The sequence below is a fragment of the Penicillium atrosanguineum genome, assembly GCF_028827265.1.
Source record: "Penicillium atrosanguineum strain IBT 20685 chromosome Unknown utg000007l_segment0_segment0, whole genome shotgun sequence".
Lineage (NCBI taxonomy): Eukaryota > Fungi > Ascomycota > Eurotiomycetes > Eurotiales > Aspergillaceae > Penicillium > Penicillium atrosanguineum.
The window spans coordinates 2,236,867-2,253,295 of NW_026623139.1; the positions used below are offsets into that span (position 1 = coordinate 2,236,867).

The 16,429-nt window shown below is 51.7% G+C and overlaps 6 protein-coding genes across 6 annotated transcripts; 4 read left to right on the forward strand and 2 right to left on the reverse strand.

The window, feature by feature from the left end:
• Window positions 1–237: 237 nt before the first annotated feature.
• Window positions 238–1,900, reverse strand: hcsA (homocitrate synthase; the record flags this gene model as incomplete). The annotated part of the gene is made up of 5 exons (XM_056889096.1): window positions 238–1,204; window positions 1,264–1,331; window positions 1,396–1,476; window positions 1,548–1,777; window positions 1,840–1,900. 5 exons carry the CDS (start codon window positions 1,898–1,900, stop codon window positions 238–240), a joined length of 1,407 nt encoding a protein of 468 aa, XP_056738398.1.
• Window positions 1,901–4,150: 2,250 nt separating this feature from the next.
• N7443_009041 (uncharacterized protein) lies at window positions 4,151–4,984 on the forward strand (the record flags this gene model as incomplete). Its single annotated transcript, XM_056889097.1, has 2 exons — window positions 4,151–4,456; window positions 4,514–4,984. The coding sequence occupies 2 exons, from the start codon at window positions 4,151–4,153 to the stop codon at window positions 4,982–4,984; spliced, it is 777 nt and encodes a 258-aa protein (XP_056738399.1).
• A 600-nt stretch (window positions 4,985–5,584) lies between these two features.
• N7443_009042 (aminoacyl-tRNA hydrolase PTH2) lies at window positions 5,585–6,269 on the forward strand (the record flags this gene model as incomplete). The annotated part of the gene is made up of 2 exons (XM_056889098.1): window positions 5,585–5,906; window positions 5,965–6,269. The coding sequence occupies 2 exons, from the start codon at window positions 5,585–5,587 to the stop codon at window positions 6,267–6,269; spliced, it is 627 nt and encodes a 208-aa protein (XP_056738400.1).
• A 759-nt stretch (window positions 6,270–7,028) lies between these two features.
• Window positions 7,029–9,038, forward strand: N7443_009043 (U4/U6-U5 snRNP complex subunit SNU66; the record flags this gene model as incomplete). Its single annotated transcript, XM_056889099.1, has 1 exon — window positions 7,029–9,038. One exon carries the CDS (start codon window positions 7,029–7,031, stop codon window positions 9,036–9,038), a length of 2,010 nt encoding a protein of 669 aa, XP_056738401.1.
• Window positions 9,039–9,937: 899 nt separating this feature from the next.
• On the forward strand, window positions 9,938–11,452 carry N7443_009044 (Glycerol kinase; the record flags this gene model as incomplete). The annotated part of the gene is made up of 4 exons (XM_056889100.1): window positions 9,938–10,057; window positions 10,131–10,209; window positions 10,290–10,930; window positions 11,003–11,452. 4 exons carry the CDS (start codon window positions 9,938–9,940, stop codon window positions 11,450–11,452), a joined length of 1,290 nt encoding a protein of 429 aa, XP_056738402.1.
• A 2,517-nt stretch (window positions 11,453–13,969) lies between these two features.
• N7443_009045 (RMD1 family protein) lies at window positions 13,970–16,305 on the reverse strand (the record flags this gene model as incomplete). The annotated part of the gene is made up of 4 exons (XM_056889101.1): window positions 13,970–14,241; window positions 14,295–14,480; window positions 14,527–16,180; window positions 16,252–16,305. The coding sequence occupies 4 exons, from the start codon at window positions 16,303–16,305 to the stop codon at window positions 13,970–13,972; spliced, it is 2,166 nt and encodes a 721-aa protein (XP_056738403.1).
• Window positions 16,306–16,429: the final 124 nt, after the last annotated feature.

Here is a 16,429-nt window from a genome sequence, read left to right on the forward strand (position 1 = left end):
CGCTTATATACATGGAGAGGTCACTCTCCGAACACCAGTCTAGTCGTTCTTTTTTGGTACTCAGAAAAAAACAAAACGACTTTTGAAAACCTGAGAAAAATGAGAAAGAAAAAAAAAAGTCCCAAACACATAAATCACATCGAATCATCAGAGCTTCCACGACACCCAGGGTTTATGATGAATGCGGGAAAGGTCTGGCGAAAAGCACGCTATTGAACACAGGATATATGAAGTTGCTTAGAGGGCAACATTGTTGGCCTCGGCCTCAGCCGCGAGCTCCTTCTCCTTCTCGGCGAACTGGGCCTGCTCCTCGGGGCTCAAGTCCATCAAGGGCTTGTCCTCACCGGACTTGAGGTTGCGGTGATAGGCGCGGATGATAGAGTCGGCATCATCGACGGCAATAGGGCGAATGTCAGCCAGAGCCTTAATCTTGGCAGTGCACTCCTTGCACTGAGCATCAGTCATCTCGATCTTGAGCTGCTGAGCACGCGACTTGATGGCGTTCCAGCCAGTCAGACGAGAAGCGAAGTGGACGTAGCGGGTCATGCCGAAGTCGGCGGGATTGATAATCTCGTAAGTGCTGGGGTTGTTGAGGATAGCCTTGGCGTGGATACCGGCCTTGTGGGTGAAGGCACAGAAACCAGTGATGTAGTTGTTGAAGGGAATATTGACCTGGACGGCCTCGGCAACGAGGTCCTCAATATCCTTGAGCTTCTCGAGCTTGTACTTGCCCTTGACGTACTCGGGGTCGGCGACCATCATGCGGGCCATCAGACCACCGAGAGGGGTGATACCGTTACGCTCACCGATACCGAGGACGGAGGTATCAATGTGGGTGGCACCGGCCTCGAGGGCACAGTAGGCGTTGGCAATGGCACAGCCAGTGTCATTGTGGAAGTGAGTCTCAATATCGCAGCCAACAACACCCCGGAGGACACGGACGAGCTCGTAGACCTGGCGAGGGGAGGCACAGCCGACGGTATCGGCAATACCGACACGCTGGACACCGACCTTGTCGACGGCGGAGTAGATGGACAGAAGGTCAACCAGGTCGGAACGGAAGGAGTCCTCGCTGGAGAAACGGATCTCAATGCCCTTGGACTTGACGAACTCGATAACTTCAATGGCGGCGTTCTTGATGTAGGTCATGTCCTTGCCGTGGGAGTGCTCACGGAGGTAGGAGGAAGTGCCAATGACGACATCGCTAGAAACGGGGTTAGAAGCAGTTCATAAAGTCTCAGCAAATTGAATATAGTGACTCACACTCCGTCAACACCAGTCTCGACAGCAACACGGGCATCATCCATGTGGCAGCGAATGTGAGTGAGAATCTATACATAATTAGGCTCGACTCCACTGAAAGCAGCGCAATTTGTCTCCGGGTCCCAAACATACCTTGGCCTTCAGACCAAGCTTGCAAATAGCCTCGCAGTCAAGACGGGACTGCTCGGAAGCGCAAGGGCTGGTGAGCTCAATCTATCGCCGAATTCATGGTTAGACTTTCGTTCTTGATCACATTGTCAACCGTAATATTTTCTGTGACTCACGTAGTCAACACCGAAGTCATCAAGAGCCCTGGCGATCTCGATTTTCTTTTCGGTATCAAAGAAGGCGTTGGCGAACTGCTCGCCCTCACGCAAGGTGCTCTCAATGATCTGGAAGCGGGAGACGTTGCTCAAGAAATCGGTAACACCGACGTTGTGACCGTAGGGGTTGCGGGATTGGGTGGGGTGAGGGTTCTGGCGGGTCTCAATGCCAACGAAGCCGGGGTGGTCACCTATATTTCCTGGAGTCAGCATGGCAATCTCATAGTCCGAATCCGCCAGCTCAGATTCTTACCGTTGGCGCCGTTGGCACCGTTAGTTTGCCCATTGGGCTCGGGGTCGGCACCGGGACACATTTTGTGCGTAGATAGTGGGGTGGAGGGGTTTTAAGAGTGGCGGGTGGGCTGCAGTGACGATAGCACTAGATGGATATGCAAAAAGTAGGGTAAAATGACCGAGTTCAAAACCGAGTCAATTCTAGGATGATATTTATGTGCTGGGGAGAAAAGGAAGTAAGAGTCATAGGTGGAGTGGGCGGTGTGGTTCCTCTTTTGCGTAGTAATCGTCGCTCTTTCGCTCGGCGGCAAAAAGGTGAAATTTTCTACCTGGGGTGTGGGGAGCGGCCGCTCTCGCTCACTGGATATTCTGCCCGTGCTATGTGCAGCTGCAACTAAATTCTGTGCTTTCTCACCAGGACTATGACTCAAAAGGTTCTACAATGGTTGATCTATATGCCCTATGCAACTATTACTCTGGAATGTGGTGAGGAATGGTGGTTTTAACGACTTGACGCTGCCCGTGACGTTTCGGAGGGGAACCGACATCGGCACAGCGGGGGCCTGACTCAATAACTTTTTTTTTGCCTCATGCAGGTGGACTTCGCCGATGCCCTGGTCTACGATCTTGAGATTGGTAATACTACAATTATCACTTAGCCCAATTTTGAGATAAGGTACCTTAGGAACTAGGAACACTTGATGTCCATGGGATCTCTAGACAATGTCGTCATTATCATTTGCCCCACGCTGGTCTAAACCTAGGTTATGGCTTCTTAACCTTGAAGTACTTTCATGAGACCGTGTTCGACCACACGCGTCCGAAGCTTGTCTGGAAAGTATCGATAGTTAAGCAAGGTAGAAATTGGAGATTTAACGCTTTGCAAGCTCGGAATGACGTGGTCTCTACTGTAAGCCCCACCATCTCGAATCCCGATGGCAAGAGGGAGATCTTCATCTCAACCAATTGTCAAATAAACTTCTCAATTCAGACTGCGTGCCAGGCTGCGGGGTTGTGGCACAAAGAGCAGATTCAATGGTATGCAGAGGGCTACTATCGGAGCTACGGAAGCAGCAAAGCTCGGGAGCAGTCTTCTGCAGCTTTGCTTATACTTCCCCACTTTAGCATGAGGTTTGATCACTTCTCTAAATACTCAAATTTGACGCCTTCATTGGCCTTCATACAGCCGGTCAGAAGAATAAGGCCGCTAGCATCCTCGCTGTGGTTCATTGAGCTCTGCGCTCCCACCGTTGGGTCAGAAGATAGCCAGCATGTAGAGCTTGATTCTTGTCCCCGCATTAACATCTATTTTGATCCTCTTAGATACTCAATGAGGTTTTTGTTAGAAGGTTCAAGCAAGCCTTGGCGTGGCTCTACAGTTGAAAATCACTTAGTATCTGCAGTTCCGCCAAGAATCTCGATTTGTTTTGGTGATTTGTGTATTCCGGACAGTTGACTGCGTGTTGATGTTATTGCCTTGCTTCTTGCAGTTTGTCCCAGATGCTTATGACGGGGGGAGTTTTACAGGTGGACCTTGTAATACCTTAGAAGCGTGGCCTTTCGTACACCCAGCTTCCAGGCCCGGCATGCATCAGCAGGTTACACCGAAGCTGTTGTTCATGGGATGGCTCTCGTGGCCCTGTGTCAATGCAGGGTCTCAATTGCACAATCAATGATCGTGGCTGCTGTAGAATTCAAGCAAGATACATGCAACGCTCTGAACTTTGATCTTATTTCGCACCAACTTAAAACGCCCATCGCAAGGTGGGGAGGTGTCCCCGGCCTTGTGGAGCCATACCAGGGAGCCTCAAAAGTCCGCCCCGAGGCGGGCTTTCCACTACGACGACGTAGGGGCCAAAGATAAGTCACGGCTCGAGCTTTGTCGAGTGGGACCCAACGCAAGATCGGGGAAGGCTCCAGCTGCACATCATATTTAGAGTGTAGGTGGGGATGTTGTCAGGTCGATGTCTAAGTTTCGCGGATGTTCATGCTTCGGTTGCTCTAGTGAATCCAGAGGTCTAGGATAGATAATATTAGAATTGACACCGCGCTCGTTCAATAGGAAATACTCCAGACGAAAGAAAGAGTGAGAGTGGAGCGGATCTCCCCGCGTGCGAATTACGCGACTGTGGTTGGCCCGGGCGCTCAGGCCAGCTGTCGTCTAACGTTCACTTGGGCTTTTTCCTATTCCTTCTCTCCTTATTCCTCTCGGGTGCCGTTGAATTGATCTATTGTTAATCAAGGTAAGTTTCGCGTCTGATCCATCGAGATTCATCTCTTCCTCTCCTCTCCTTCCGCGCTAATCCTTCATACGCGTCGCAGCCATCAAGATGCGTTTCACTTCGCTTGTCGCCCTCCTCCCTGCCGTCGCTCTGGCGCAGGAGCAGGTTCCCCTCGCCGACCGCGTCCAAGGATGGTTCAACAAGGCCAAGGCTATGGTTCCCACGGCTGTACCGGCCGAGCCCATCGTGAAGCTGGCCGAGAAGATCTCGGAGAAGTCTGTCACTCCCATCACCCTCAACAACTGGCAGCCCATCCTGGAGCCCGCCTCCGATGCGCAGGACTGGTACATCTACGTGACTGGCGGTAACAAGACCTGCTTCGGTCGCTGCGATCGTGCCGATAAGGCGTTCAAGGTGAGCTTCGGCCCTACTTCCGTATCATCGTGTCGTCAGCATCTAATCATCATCTAGGAATCCGTCCTTCTCTTCTCTGCCGATCCGACTTCCCCCAACCTCGGTCTGCTGGACTGCGAGGAGAACCGCGTTCTCTGCGCTGCCTGGTCCGCCGGTGCTCCCTCCGTCTACTACTACCAGATCCCCAAGGCCCAGCCCGAGGGCGAGGAGCGTCTGCCCACCCCGCTGCACGTCGTCTACATGAACACCACCACCGTCACCCCCGAGAACTTCTACGAGATCCACTCCAAGAAGATCTACGAGGATGCCGCCGAGTACACCGGCGCTTTCCACCCCACTGACGGCTGGCTGGCTCAGTACCAGCTGCTCATGCCCCTTGGCTATGCCATCTTCGCCATTGGTGCTGTTCCCAGCTGGTTGTTCATGATTGGTATCAGCTTCTTCAGCCGTACTATCATGGGTCGCCGTATGAACAACTTGGGCACTAACCGCCCTGCCGCTGCTCCTGCTGGGGGAAGTGCTAACTAAGAGCTTGCTTCTGGCGAATATATCACTTTTTTCTGGCATGTATATAGTAAGCGGTCGGCCAAAGCTGGGTCTAATGCACTCCGGTTGGCTTTCTTTTTCCTTATTTTGAAGACAATTGTTGGAGGCAGTCTCCGGCTGTAGGAATTTTAATCAACTTGCCCATGACTCGAAGCTCAGCCTTAGGGCATAATACGTAGTGATGCTGTTACAGACATTAGAAGGTAGATATCTACCTAGGCATGGAGGTTGAGTTCATTGGAATGCTCAAAGCCGAGTCCCGATAGTTTGAAAGAAATGGTGATCCATAGTGAGGAGATATATATCACTTAATATCTCGGGCCCACCACATATTCCTGAGCACAACTGACAGTATGAGCACATTGAAAGTTGCTACTGGATTTTGAAATATCTCTGAAATAATTATTCATTAAATCTCATTCATTAAATCTCACAATGTATAGCTTCTAGGCTTGAGTCAGTGGCTGAATGCGCATTGTTCGAAGGATATGTCATCATGGTGAGGCGGTCCAGCGCCGCGGAACAAATTATCTGTATCACCCACTCAACTTCAACAACACCACCCAAAATCTTCAGATCAAGATGGCTGCACCCGTGCCGCTCGACCGGATCCCCCCTACAACAACTGCCTACGTGATCGCCACCGCCATTGTCGCCGGCGTCGCAGGTTACTTCATCGGCCAAGGAAAATCGCTCGGCCTGTTCCAAGAAAAGCAGGGCTGGCCGAATGGCTACGACGTGAAGGTCCACAAGGACTCCTCCGACGAAGAAGGCGACTCCGACCCCGAAGAGGAGAGCGACGGGGAAGACGAGGGCAACGGCGAGGAACTGGCCAGCTTCAAGGATAACACCGACGAGGTGAAGCTGGTGCTGGTCGTCCGGACAGACCTGGGTATGACCAAGGGTACGAACTCTACAATCTTTGGACACCAGACGATATGATACTGACTTCTGTATTCCAGGCAAAATCGCCGCCCAAGCCTCCCACGCAACCCTCGCCTGTTACAAATACTTCCATGAGCACTCGCCTGACTCCCCCATCGTGCGCCGTTGGGAGCGCAACGGCCAAGCCAAGATCGCGCTGCAGATCAAGTCGGAGGATGAGCTGCTTCTGTTGCAGGCCCAGGCTATGAGCCTGGGGCTCTGCGCGCGCGTTATTCAGGATGCTGGTCGCACTCAGATTGCAAGCGGTAGCCGGACGGTCTTGGGTATCTTAGGTCCCAAGAGCGTCGTCGACGGCGTGACAGGACACCTGAAGCTTCTGTAAATTACATATCCTTTGGTATAGGCAATGACGATCATGATGATAAACCATGCGACCCGACGCTGGGAATGCGACATGTATCCGCAGATCTGACCTGATCCCTGCAAGGATTTTGCGTTCATCAAAGAGATCACAAAGCGACTATGCGCCAGGGTCGTAAGACTTGTAGAACAAGTTGACTGTAGCAACTGCCTGGTTCTCTTCAGCAAGTTGGAATAGACGGTCTCTACGAATAAATGATAATTCTAATGGCTAACAAAGGTATGTTGGCTAGTCATGGTTATTCCCTGGCCTCACTAGCCAACGGCCAATCGGCAAAGGGATCAGGAATATGACGCCGTCCACAACCAGGACCCAAGCCGAGCTCACCAGAGGGAGCTCAAGACCCGGGCCACGCCTGGCGCGGAGCTTTAATCTGAGATCTGTCGACAGGAAACCGTAAAGTGTGCCATACACAAGTGAGTATGGCTCCGTTGTCGTCGAACTGCCCAGCTCTCAACCGAAACACAGATTGCTCCGTGAACGGGAAATCTGGGCACAGATCTAAGGTGTGTTTGTGGTGAAGAAAGAAAGGAAAAGGGAAGAGAAGAGCCTTCTTATTTATCCGCGCTAAGAATTTGTGGCGCTAACCGTATTGGTCCTTAGCGTATAAGTCACATGACACATCATGATACCAGGGTCGGCGACTCTTGTGACTTGTCAAGACAGCTTTTGCAGTCTATCCCCTCTTCACTTGCGTTATTGTTCGATCACACCGTCAACATGGCGGACGCTCTATCTATCGAGCAGAACAACAAGATCCGAGTGGCCCTCGGCCTAAAGCCACTCCCCGTCCCCGGCGCCGAGCCTGACGCCACTGGACCGGACTTCAAGGACGATAACTCGAGCGATTCTGGCGAAGAAGAAGATCCCGCGAGCACCGTCGACACCCGACAGGCCCAGGGTTACGAAAATTGGCAGAAACTCCAGGACGAAGCCGACGCCAAAAAGAGACGAGACGAGAAGAATGCTGCCATCAAGAAAGCACGCGACATCGCTCAAAGAAATCTGAAGCTGCAAGGCTCTACCCTCGGAGAGTTGGATGGCGCAGAACTTGACACCAAGGCTTGGTTAATGCAGAACAAGAAGCGCTCGAAGAAGATTGAGAAGGAGCGCGCGCGCAAACTTGCCGAAGAGCTGGAAGAGCGAGAACGAGCCGCGGCTATCCAATACACTGCCGCAGATCTGGCTGGTGTCAAGGTTGGCCATTCCATCGGTGACTTCGAGGGTGGCGAGGACCACGTCCTTACTCTCAAGGATACCGGGATAGATGACGAGGAGGAGGGCGATGAGCTTCAAGATGTCCACTTGGTCGACAAAGAGCGAACCGAGGAGCGGAACGACCTTAAGAAGCGCAAGCCCGTTTACGATCCCACAGCTGAGAACCAAGGAATTCTCTCGCATTACGACGAGGAGATTGAGGGCAAGAAACGCAAGCGATTCACACTTGATGCCAAGGGATCAACCGAAGAAGAACGCGATGCTAAGCGACAGGAGGTTTCGGAGCGACTGAAGAAGGGCATCATTAGTCTCGACTTTGAACCTGAAGTTCCAGCATCCGATTACATGGATATCAGCGAGATTAAAATCAAGAAGCCAAAGAAGAAGAAGAACAAGACGACAAAACAGAGAGCAGTAATGGATGATGAAGATATTACACCTACAACCGAATCGAACGGCACAGCTATGGATATCGATTCAACAAATGGTGTCGCGCCTGTGCCCAAGAAGCTGATCAACCAAGATATTTCCTTTGTGGATGACGATGACCTACAAGCATCACTTGCGCTCCAGCGTCGTGCCGCTTTCAAGAAGCGCAAGAAGATGCGTCCCGAAGACCTTGCACAGCAACTTCGTGAAGAGGAGTCCCAGACTCCAATGGAAGTCGAGACTGAAGATGGCGCAGAGGAACCCGGCCTTGTGATTGACGAGACCTCAGAGTTCGTTTCCAACCTTCAGAAACCCGCATTGCCCGAACGGGAAGAGCGACGAGCATCGGCCCCTACTGAAGAGGCCGCTGCTCAACCGGAGCCCGAGGCTGAGACTGAGGGTGTGGACATGGAACGGACCTACAATGATATTGAAGATGGAGAGGATCTTGAGGAGCGTATCAGGCGTGAAGAATCCAAGCAGGAACAACAGGAGTTTACTGGCACTGGTCTGGAAGAAGAAGCTACTTTGGATCAGGGTCTGGGAGCTACTTTGTCGATGCTGAAGCAGCGTGGCATTGTGAAGGACACCAACAGCACCGATCATAACGCTCTCATGCGCAAACGCCAACAGTTCCTTCAAGATAAGCTCAACCGCGAGACCGACGCCGATCGACGTGCACGTGCCCAGCGCGAGCGCGATCGTGCCTCAGGCAAGCTGGACCGTATGTCTGCTCGTGAGCGCGAAGAACACGCACGCTGGGAAAACAAGCAGCGCGATCAGCAAGATGCGCGACAAATGGCCGAGGTATTTAACAAAGAGTACAAGCCCGACGTACAGCTCAAGTACACGGACGAGTACGGCCGCTCAATGAACCAAAAGGAAGCCTTCAAGCACCTCAGTCACCAATTCCACGGCAAAGGCAGCGGAAAGATGAAGACCGAGAAGCGTCTGAAGAAGATCGAAGAGGAGAAGAAGCGCGAATCAATGAGTGCGTTGGACAGCAGTCAGCACACGGGTATGAACAACGCCATGGGAGCTCAAGCGCGGAAAAACCGCCAGGCCGGAGTGCGACTGGGCTGAAACGACTCGCTCTTTTTTTTTTTGTGTGTATAGAACTAAAATGATCAATGATCAACCTTACGATATCCAGCCCGAATAGGCAATTCCATCCGCCGTGTCATTTCTCAATTCTGACATGTCCTTCCGATTTACTGGAAGACTCCGCGTGCTACGTAATACCGGGGGATCAGACAATGCTGTCTCCGCGTGTGGGGATCATCCCGGGTAGCTAAGGGTAATAGTAACAATTTAGCCGAGTGGGCTTACTACTTGTTTATGCGTAGCTAGGGATGTACCTAGGACGCATCTACATGTTAAGTCTCGGAGCCATTGCAGCAATCGGACATCGGTTTCGGAGTTGCTTCTGCAGGTAGGTCATAGGTCATAGGGCAGTCATTTACCCCAAACTCGTGAGGGGAAAAAGGCGCGAGTGGAGTAAGGAGGACTCGATCAGCTCACCGGGGAATCAGAATTCCGATGTCGCGCCATGTCGGGGCACAACCTGGAGAACCGTTTGGTTTTGTCATATTGTTTAGAACACAAACATCCGTATACAATTGAATTGCTTCAGCTAGAGGTCATTCCCTTATGCTAGATACAACATTTTTACCTCAGGGGAAAGGGATGAAAACAGACGAACCCCTGCAGTTCAAGTGAAAATGATCCGCGTTGTGCGGAGGATGCAGCCAATCCCGCGTGATCGCTGTTCTCGCCGGGTCATGAGGTACCAGATACTTGGTTAAGTATTTGGGGTTACATATTGAGTGAGGTACCGACTACCGCCGTCACATGAGTCAGGCCAAAACAGACGTACCGCAGCATCTCCGACCTTTTCTTATTCTCCCGGTTCTTCCCTTTTCCCTTCCATCCCAGTTCTTTGAGCTTGGTCTTGCCTTTTCATCCCCTATACCATCGCAATCATGCTCTCCACTCTGCGCGTTGCCAGCCGCTCGGCTGCGGCCCGCGAAGCTAACATGCGCACTGTTGTCATCGGTGCTAGACAGGCCTCGGCATGGTCCAAGGTTCCCCAGGGTCCTCCCGTAAGCTTCAAATAACCTGTTCTGTGCGCGCAGCACAATTGCCTGGGTCAATTCTAACGTAGTGATGTGCTAGGATGCTATTCTTGGTATCACTGAGGCTTTCAAGGCCGACTCTTTCAAGGAGAAGATCAACCTGGGTGTTGGCGCTTACCGTACGTATAGCTCGAAGGGATGGAGAAAAAAAATCAAAAACCGACTGAGACATAAAACTAATGGAATTGCTGTTTTTTAGGTGACGATGCGGGCAAGCCCTATGTCCTGCCCTCCGTTCGCACCGCCGAGGACAAGGTCGTGGCCTCGCGCAGCGACAAGGAGTACGCTGGCATCACCGGTATCCCTGCCTTCACCAAGGCCGCCGCTGAGCTCGCCTACGGCACCGACTCCGCCGTCCTCAAGGAGGACCGCCTCGTCATCACCCAGACCATCTCCGGAACCGGTGCCCTGAGAATCGGTGGTGCTTTCCTTGAGCGCTTCTACCCCAACGCGAAGAAGATCTACCTTCCTAACCCTAGCTGGGCCAACCACAACGCCGTCTTCAAGGATTCCGGCCTTGAGGTCGAGAAGTACCGCTACTACAACAAGGACACCATTGGCCTGGACTTCGAGGGTCTGATTGCCGACATCAAGGCTGCTCCCGAGAACAGCATCATTCTGCTGCACGCCTGTGCCCACAACCCTACCGGTGTTGACCCCACCCAGGACCAGTGGCGCCAGATCAGCGATGTCATGAAGCAGAAGGGCCACTTCGCCTTCTTCGACATGGCCTACCAGGGCTTCGCCAGCGGTAACGCTGACCAGGATGCCTTTGCTCCCCGTCACTTCGTCAAGGAGGGCCACAACATTGCTCTGTGCCAGTCCTTTGCCAAGAACATGGTGAGTTGGAAGATGTCCGATAACAGCTAGCGAAGCTAGTCATATAGAAAACACAACTAACAAGAAATACAGGGTCTATACGGAGAGCGTGTTGGTGCGTTCTCTCTCGTCTGCGAGAGCGCCGAGGAGAAGAAGCGTGTCGAGTCTCAAGTCAAGATTCTCATCCGCCCCTTCTACTCCAACCCTCCCATTCACGGCGCCCGCGTCGCCTCTGCCATCATGAACGACCCCGCTCTGAACGAGCAGTGGCTCGGTGAGGTCAAGGGCATGGCCGACCGCATCATTGAGATGCGCTCCCTCCTGCGCAAGAACCTCGAGTCCCTCGGCAGCAAGCACGATTGGTCCCACATCACCAGCCAGATCGGCATGTTCGCCTTCACCGGTCTGAAGCCCGAGCAGATGGAGACTCTTGCTAAAGAGCACTCCGTCTACGCTACCAAGGACGGCCGTATCTCCGTCGCTGGTATCACCTCCGGCAACGTGAAGCGCCTGGCTGAGTCCATCTTCAAGGTCACTGGTTAAGTGAATTAGACACGATAAACTTTGGGCATTGATTTGATCGTGAAAAAGGGGAATGAAATGAGCTGCTAGGCATTGGCCGAAGCCGTCTCTTGTACTGATATCTAATGTCTCTGTGTTTTATATTTAGCATGGCTTGGCTTTGTCCCTCTCAACGGAGATTTTGGATTCATCTGCTTCTCGTAACCATAAAACCACTAAACCCTCCAGTGCTACGTTCAGTTCCTCCGTCCCCCTATGAGGTTACTACCACTTCTTAGCAACAGACAGCTGAATCTCCCTCTCCTTCCTCTTCCCTGACAACACAATCCTCTCATCCCCAGACTCCTGCGCTATCTTCTTCATTTCCGGATACTCAAGCTTACGATCACCGGCCTGTCCCGGCCTAAGCGCAAACATCACTTTCTCAAACGCCCCCCCCCCCCATCTCAAAAACAGGCTTTATTAACCTTTCCATCCAGGCTAAACATCTTCTCAATAACATGCATTTGTCAGCGTAGTAGGAGTGTCAGACGTAGCCGGGGTACCAGGCGTGCTAGGCGCTTCAGTCTGCCGTTGCTTAACAGGCACTGCTCTTCTACTTCCCCCTCTAGACTTACCAGTTGATGGGTCGACTGTCCATTTCACATGTTCCTCTGTTTCCTGTGGTTTTCCCTGTTCACTCTGGCTAGATTGCTCATGAAGATGTCCTGTAGGAAACACACGTGGCAGAACAGGGAGCTGTGAAGCCTCGCGAGGGGCTGGTCTCTGGGTTGTGCTGCTACGACGGCGAAATTGACTGTCAGTAGCGTTACTGACGCGGCGACGTACGCGGTTCAATTGGTCCCGTAGGCCTTGTCCTGTACTTTCCTCGTTATCATTCCGGCTATTGTTAGAGGCGGTACTGGACCGGCGACTGTTTTGTGAGCTACGACGAGAGATGCTAGAACATATTCGGTCAAAAATGCTGCCTCTGCGGGGTGGATCAGTCATGGTGAATGGTGGTGGTTGATACATAGCTTAAAATTTGTATTAATTCGTTGAATTTGGATAGAATATAATGCAAAGTTTTTGAGATGATCTTTGAGTTTGCTAGAGTTACTTGAAGCTGGATAATGTGATTGTGTGTGATATCGATATTACCACCTACGCTGAATTCCTCGGGCCTTTTTGTGTCCTGGACTAGAACAATGCGCAGCATCTTAAGGTCATGGGGTAGCATTTTGAAACTACTCACCTTTCAAATAATTGAGTTGAAACTCCCGAGCAATAAAGAAACAACCTCGGGGGCCTCGAAAGGGAGTATATGTATCGATAAAGAAACCTTACAAATATCGGAACGCGGGAGTTGAAAGGCTTCCAGTGTTTTGATATTGCTGTAGATAACAAAGATCAAAGAATATCAAATACCTTGCATAAACAATGGGTCACTGAAAGCCGGCCTTATACATAGTCCAACCCAATCTGGTACCCAAATACAAAGTTTATTGGTGAATAGTACAGTATACATCACATGCAGACTATAATTTGCGATGCCAATCCTTGAATTGTCCTCTAGTGTACACAGAAAGCTTCCAGGACAAATATTCGGATAGTGAGGTGTAGCGAATAGTATAGTGTACCTCCAGTAAACATGCAACCCTCCTGACCCTAGCCACGAAATCTAGACGGTCAATCCTCCCACCTTAACCAATCAGAGAGCCGCATGCAGTGGATTCTATAAAACAAGCCACGTCCACATTCGCAATAACAACCCCACAAAAAAAAAAAAAAAAAAAAAACTAGGAAAAAAAGTAAACGTCAGCTACAGGATTCGAACCTGTGCGTGCGAACACAACGCCTTACAGTTCACAGGCGGAGCTGTGATCCATAGCAGGGCGTCGCCTTAACCACTCGGCCAAACTGACTTGTTATGATGTTAGTCATCGGAGTCTAAGTCTTATTGTACGTGCAGGAGTGTTTGTAATGAGGTAGGATACGTAGGTTATGTTCGGGATTGAGTTGATTTGGGATACGGGCGCTGGTATCATCCCTTGAGAGTGGAATACTACATATGACTTATTTCTAAGAGGGCAGGGACCGTTACGGGTAAAATGCTATAAGGTTGACGGGTTCATTAATTGAGTAACCTCGGGAAGGCTCTTAAATATATTCTGTACTGAATGGTGTCCAGGTGACAATTCTAATCCACCTCGAACCCTCGCCGAGCCTCTGGAAGTCATCTTCTTTCTAGATATTCCGAATGGAAGTCATTGTTACCCACAGGCATCGCGTAGGTACTTACTATATATACGCCTGAGATCACAAGGAAAAGAGTCATGGATTTAAAGTTCCACACGGAAGGTTGAATTAACGAGCTGATAAAACCCAATCGACGCATTCCACATAATATCAATATGTAACACTTGAAAGGCAATCAGTTGGATCGTATTTGTCCAGTTCCAACCCATAACACCAGTACACCATATTTCCATATTTCAATAAAACATACAAATACTAGAACCCGTTCTAGAGAACAGAACGGGGTGACTAACAACCAAATCAAAGCCCATACCCACTCAACCCACCAACATTCGACCCACTAGGAGGCGGAACAGAAGGGCAAATGCATCCAGGCGGAATATTCGCCCCATTATAGGACCAGCCTGCTGGCGGCGAAGGGGGCACAGAGCGGCCCATTGCGCGGGCGATGATACTCGCCGGGTTGGAGTTTGTGTTTTGGCTGGAATGGAGGAGGCCAAAGCGAAGGAAGACTTCTGAGCAGGTTACGATGATGGAGATAATGATTAGGATGATGATAATCCAGGTTTGGTCTAGGGTTGTTAGTTTTTGCATATTGGAGGGGAGGGGAGGGGGTTAGACGTACGGGAAGTGCGGTTATCGGCGATAGAGTCGGAGAGGATCTCTGCGAGGTCTAGGAAGACGCGGCAGCGTTCATTGAGGACCTGGATACGGGGTTTGATCTCGAGGTATTCGCGCACGGCGATGTAGAGGGGACACAAGGTCGGTTCGCTTTCCCAGAAGAAGTTGGGGACGTCGAGCATGTTTGATGCTGGGATTATTAGTATGATCTGAGATATGGGAGGGATGGAACTTACAGAGATTAACCTCCACGCGGCTCTTGAATAGACGGCCTAGGATGCGGAAGACTTCCTCGCGTTTCATGCCTAGTTGGCCTGTCATGGCGAGGCGGCGGGGAACGTCCTTTGCATCTGCCATTTGGCGGGCCATAACCTCTTCGAAGAAGCATAGCTTGGTACTTTGGGAGATACCGTGACTAATGGCGAGCTTGATCATGTGGTCGCCGCTTCGGAGGGTAATCATGTCGTTGAAGACACGCGGGCGGGAAATCTCGGTGGAGTATTCGAAATGGAACTCCTCGGTTTCGAAATCCTCTTCGTGGAGAGGCATTGTGGTCAGCGGGATGGGCGTGCCAGTCGCCGAGGAGGTAGCGAATGCCAGATCTGCTAGCAGGTCCTTCTCTTGTCGCTCTGTGAAGTTCCAGAAGACCACCACGCCGTAGCTGAAGACGAACATCTCAGCCACGTTGTAGAGAGTCCGAGCGGGGGCTTGAGGTTGTGATGCTGGCATTGGTGGGGAAGATCGTTCCCGGAATACTGGACCATCATCAGAACTGTATCGACGGCGACGAGGTGTTGGCTCGGCCTGATGCTCTCCATCAGGTCCAGACTGAGACGAATTATGCAGACCACCATTATTGCTGGATACATTCTGCTGGTCATCCTGAATCCGACTGTCCTCCTCGGAAATGCGATTCAAGAATCCCTGATGATGCTGCTCCCCAGAACCATGTTCCTCAGAGTCCCGAGGAGAAGCTTCATGGGGATGCCCCTCCCCAGGGCGATTATGACCACCAACAGAATGATCCTCAGCCTCGTAATCATCATGGTGATCACGCTGCTCATTCCGCTCAATCTCTTCATCCAGTAGTGACTTTCCACCAGGGAACTTGACCACCGGACTACTCCGCAAGCGATACCCCTCATGACCAGGCAGCAGAGGGGTGTGATATGCAGTGTAGAGACAATCATCATAAAGCTTCGTCCTTGCACCATGCCACTCCTTGACAAAAGAAGCCAACGACCCCATTTTATACGCCTGCGCCGTGCAATATGCCGTCACACGCGCAAGCTTCTCTGTCCGACGCGCCTTAGGCAGACGCTCTGCATAGCTCTTCGCGCGCTCAGGCCCAACACGTCGTTTGCGCTGGTGCTCTTCGTCAGCCAGCAGGGGCGCCATATCATTGTCCACACCAAAGTCACCAGCAAGCCGCTTCTGCGCCAGCAATTGCTGCCGCACGACATCCGGATCAACATGTCTCTCCCTTGAGAGCTGCTCAACAAGCTCCTCATCAATAACATCATTGTCCTCATTCTCATCCTCATCATCCTCTTCAACATCCGGCTCTCCAACACTACCAGTATCAGGTAAGAGCACCAGCTTCTCGCTAACCTTAGTCGTTCGAGGTGGCAGACGCGGCTGCGCCGCAAGGCGCCCGATAGTTCCGCCGGAGCCCGAGATCGCAGTAGAGCTGTTGCCCCCGGCACCAATCAAGCCGCCAGTGGCTGAAGCAAGGCGGCGGGATCTCGAAATTGGCGGCGGTTGCCGCTGCTGCATAGAGGGAACGTCGGAGGCATATTGGAGGACATTATCGACGGTGATGAATCTTGTAGCCGGGGATCGTCGGCGTCGGGGTGTAGAGGCAGATTGTTGGTCGCGGGAGTCGGTGACCTATGTTCCGTACAGCTGTCTCAGTAACCCATGCACGGTAATTGCTATTTGGGGGGCGGGGGCTTTCTTACCAGGACGGTCGGACTTCGCTGACTGGTGCCCCGTCCGCGTGAGGGGGGAGTCATTGTCGCGCTCCTTGAACCAGGATAGCTTCAATTGCTCGAGGATTGGACGGGTACGTTCGTGTTGGATGCTCTTGAGATGGAGATTCGACTTTCCCAAGTTCCCACGGAAGCTAGACTTAATGCA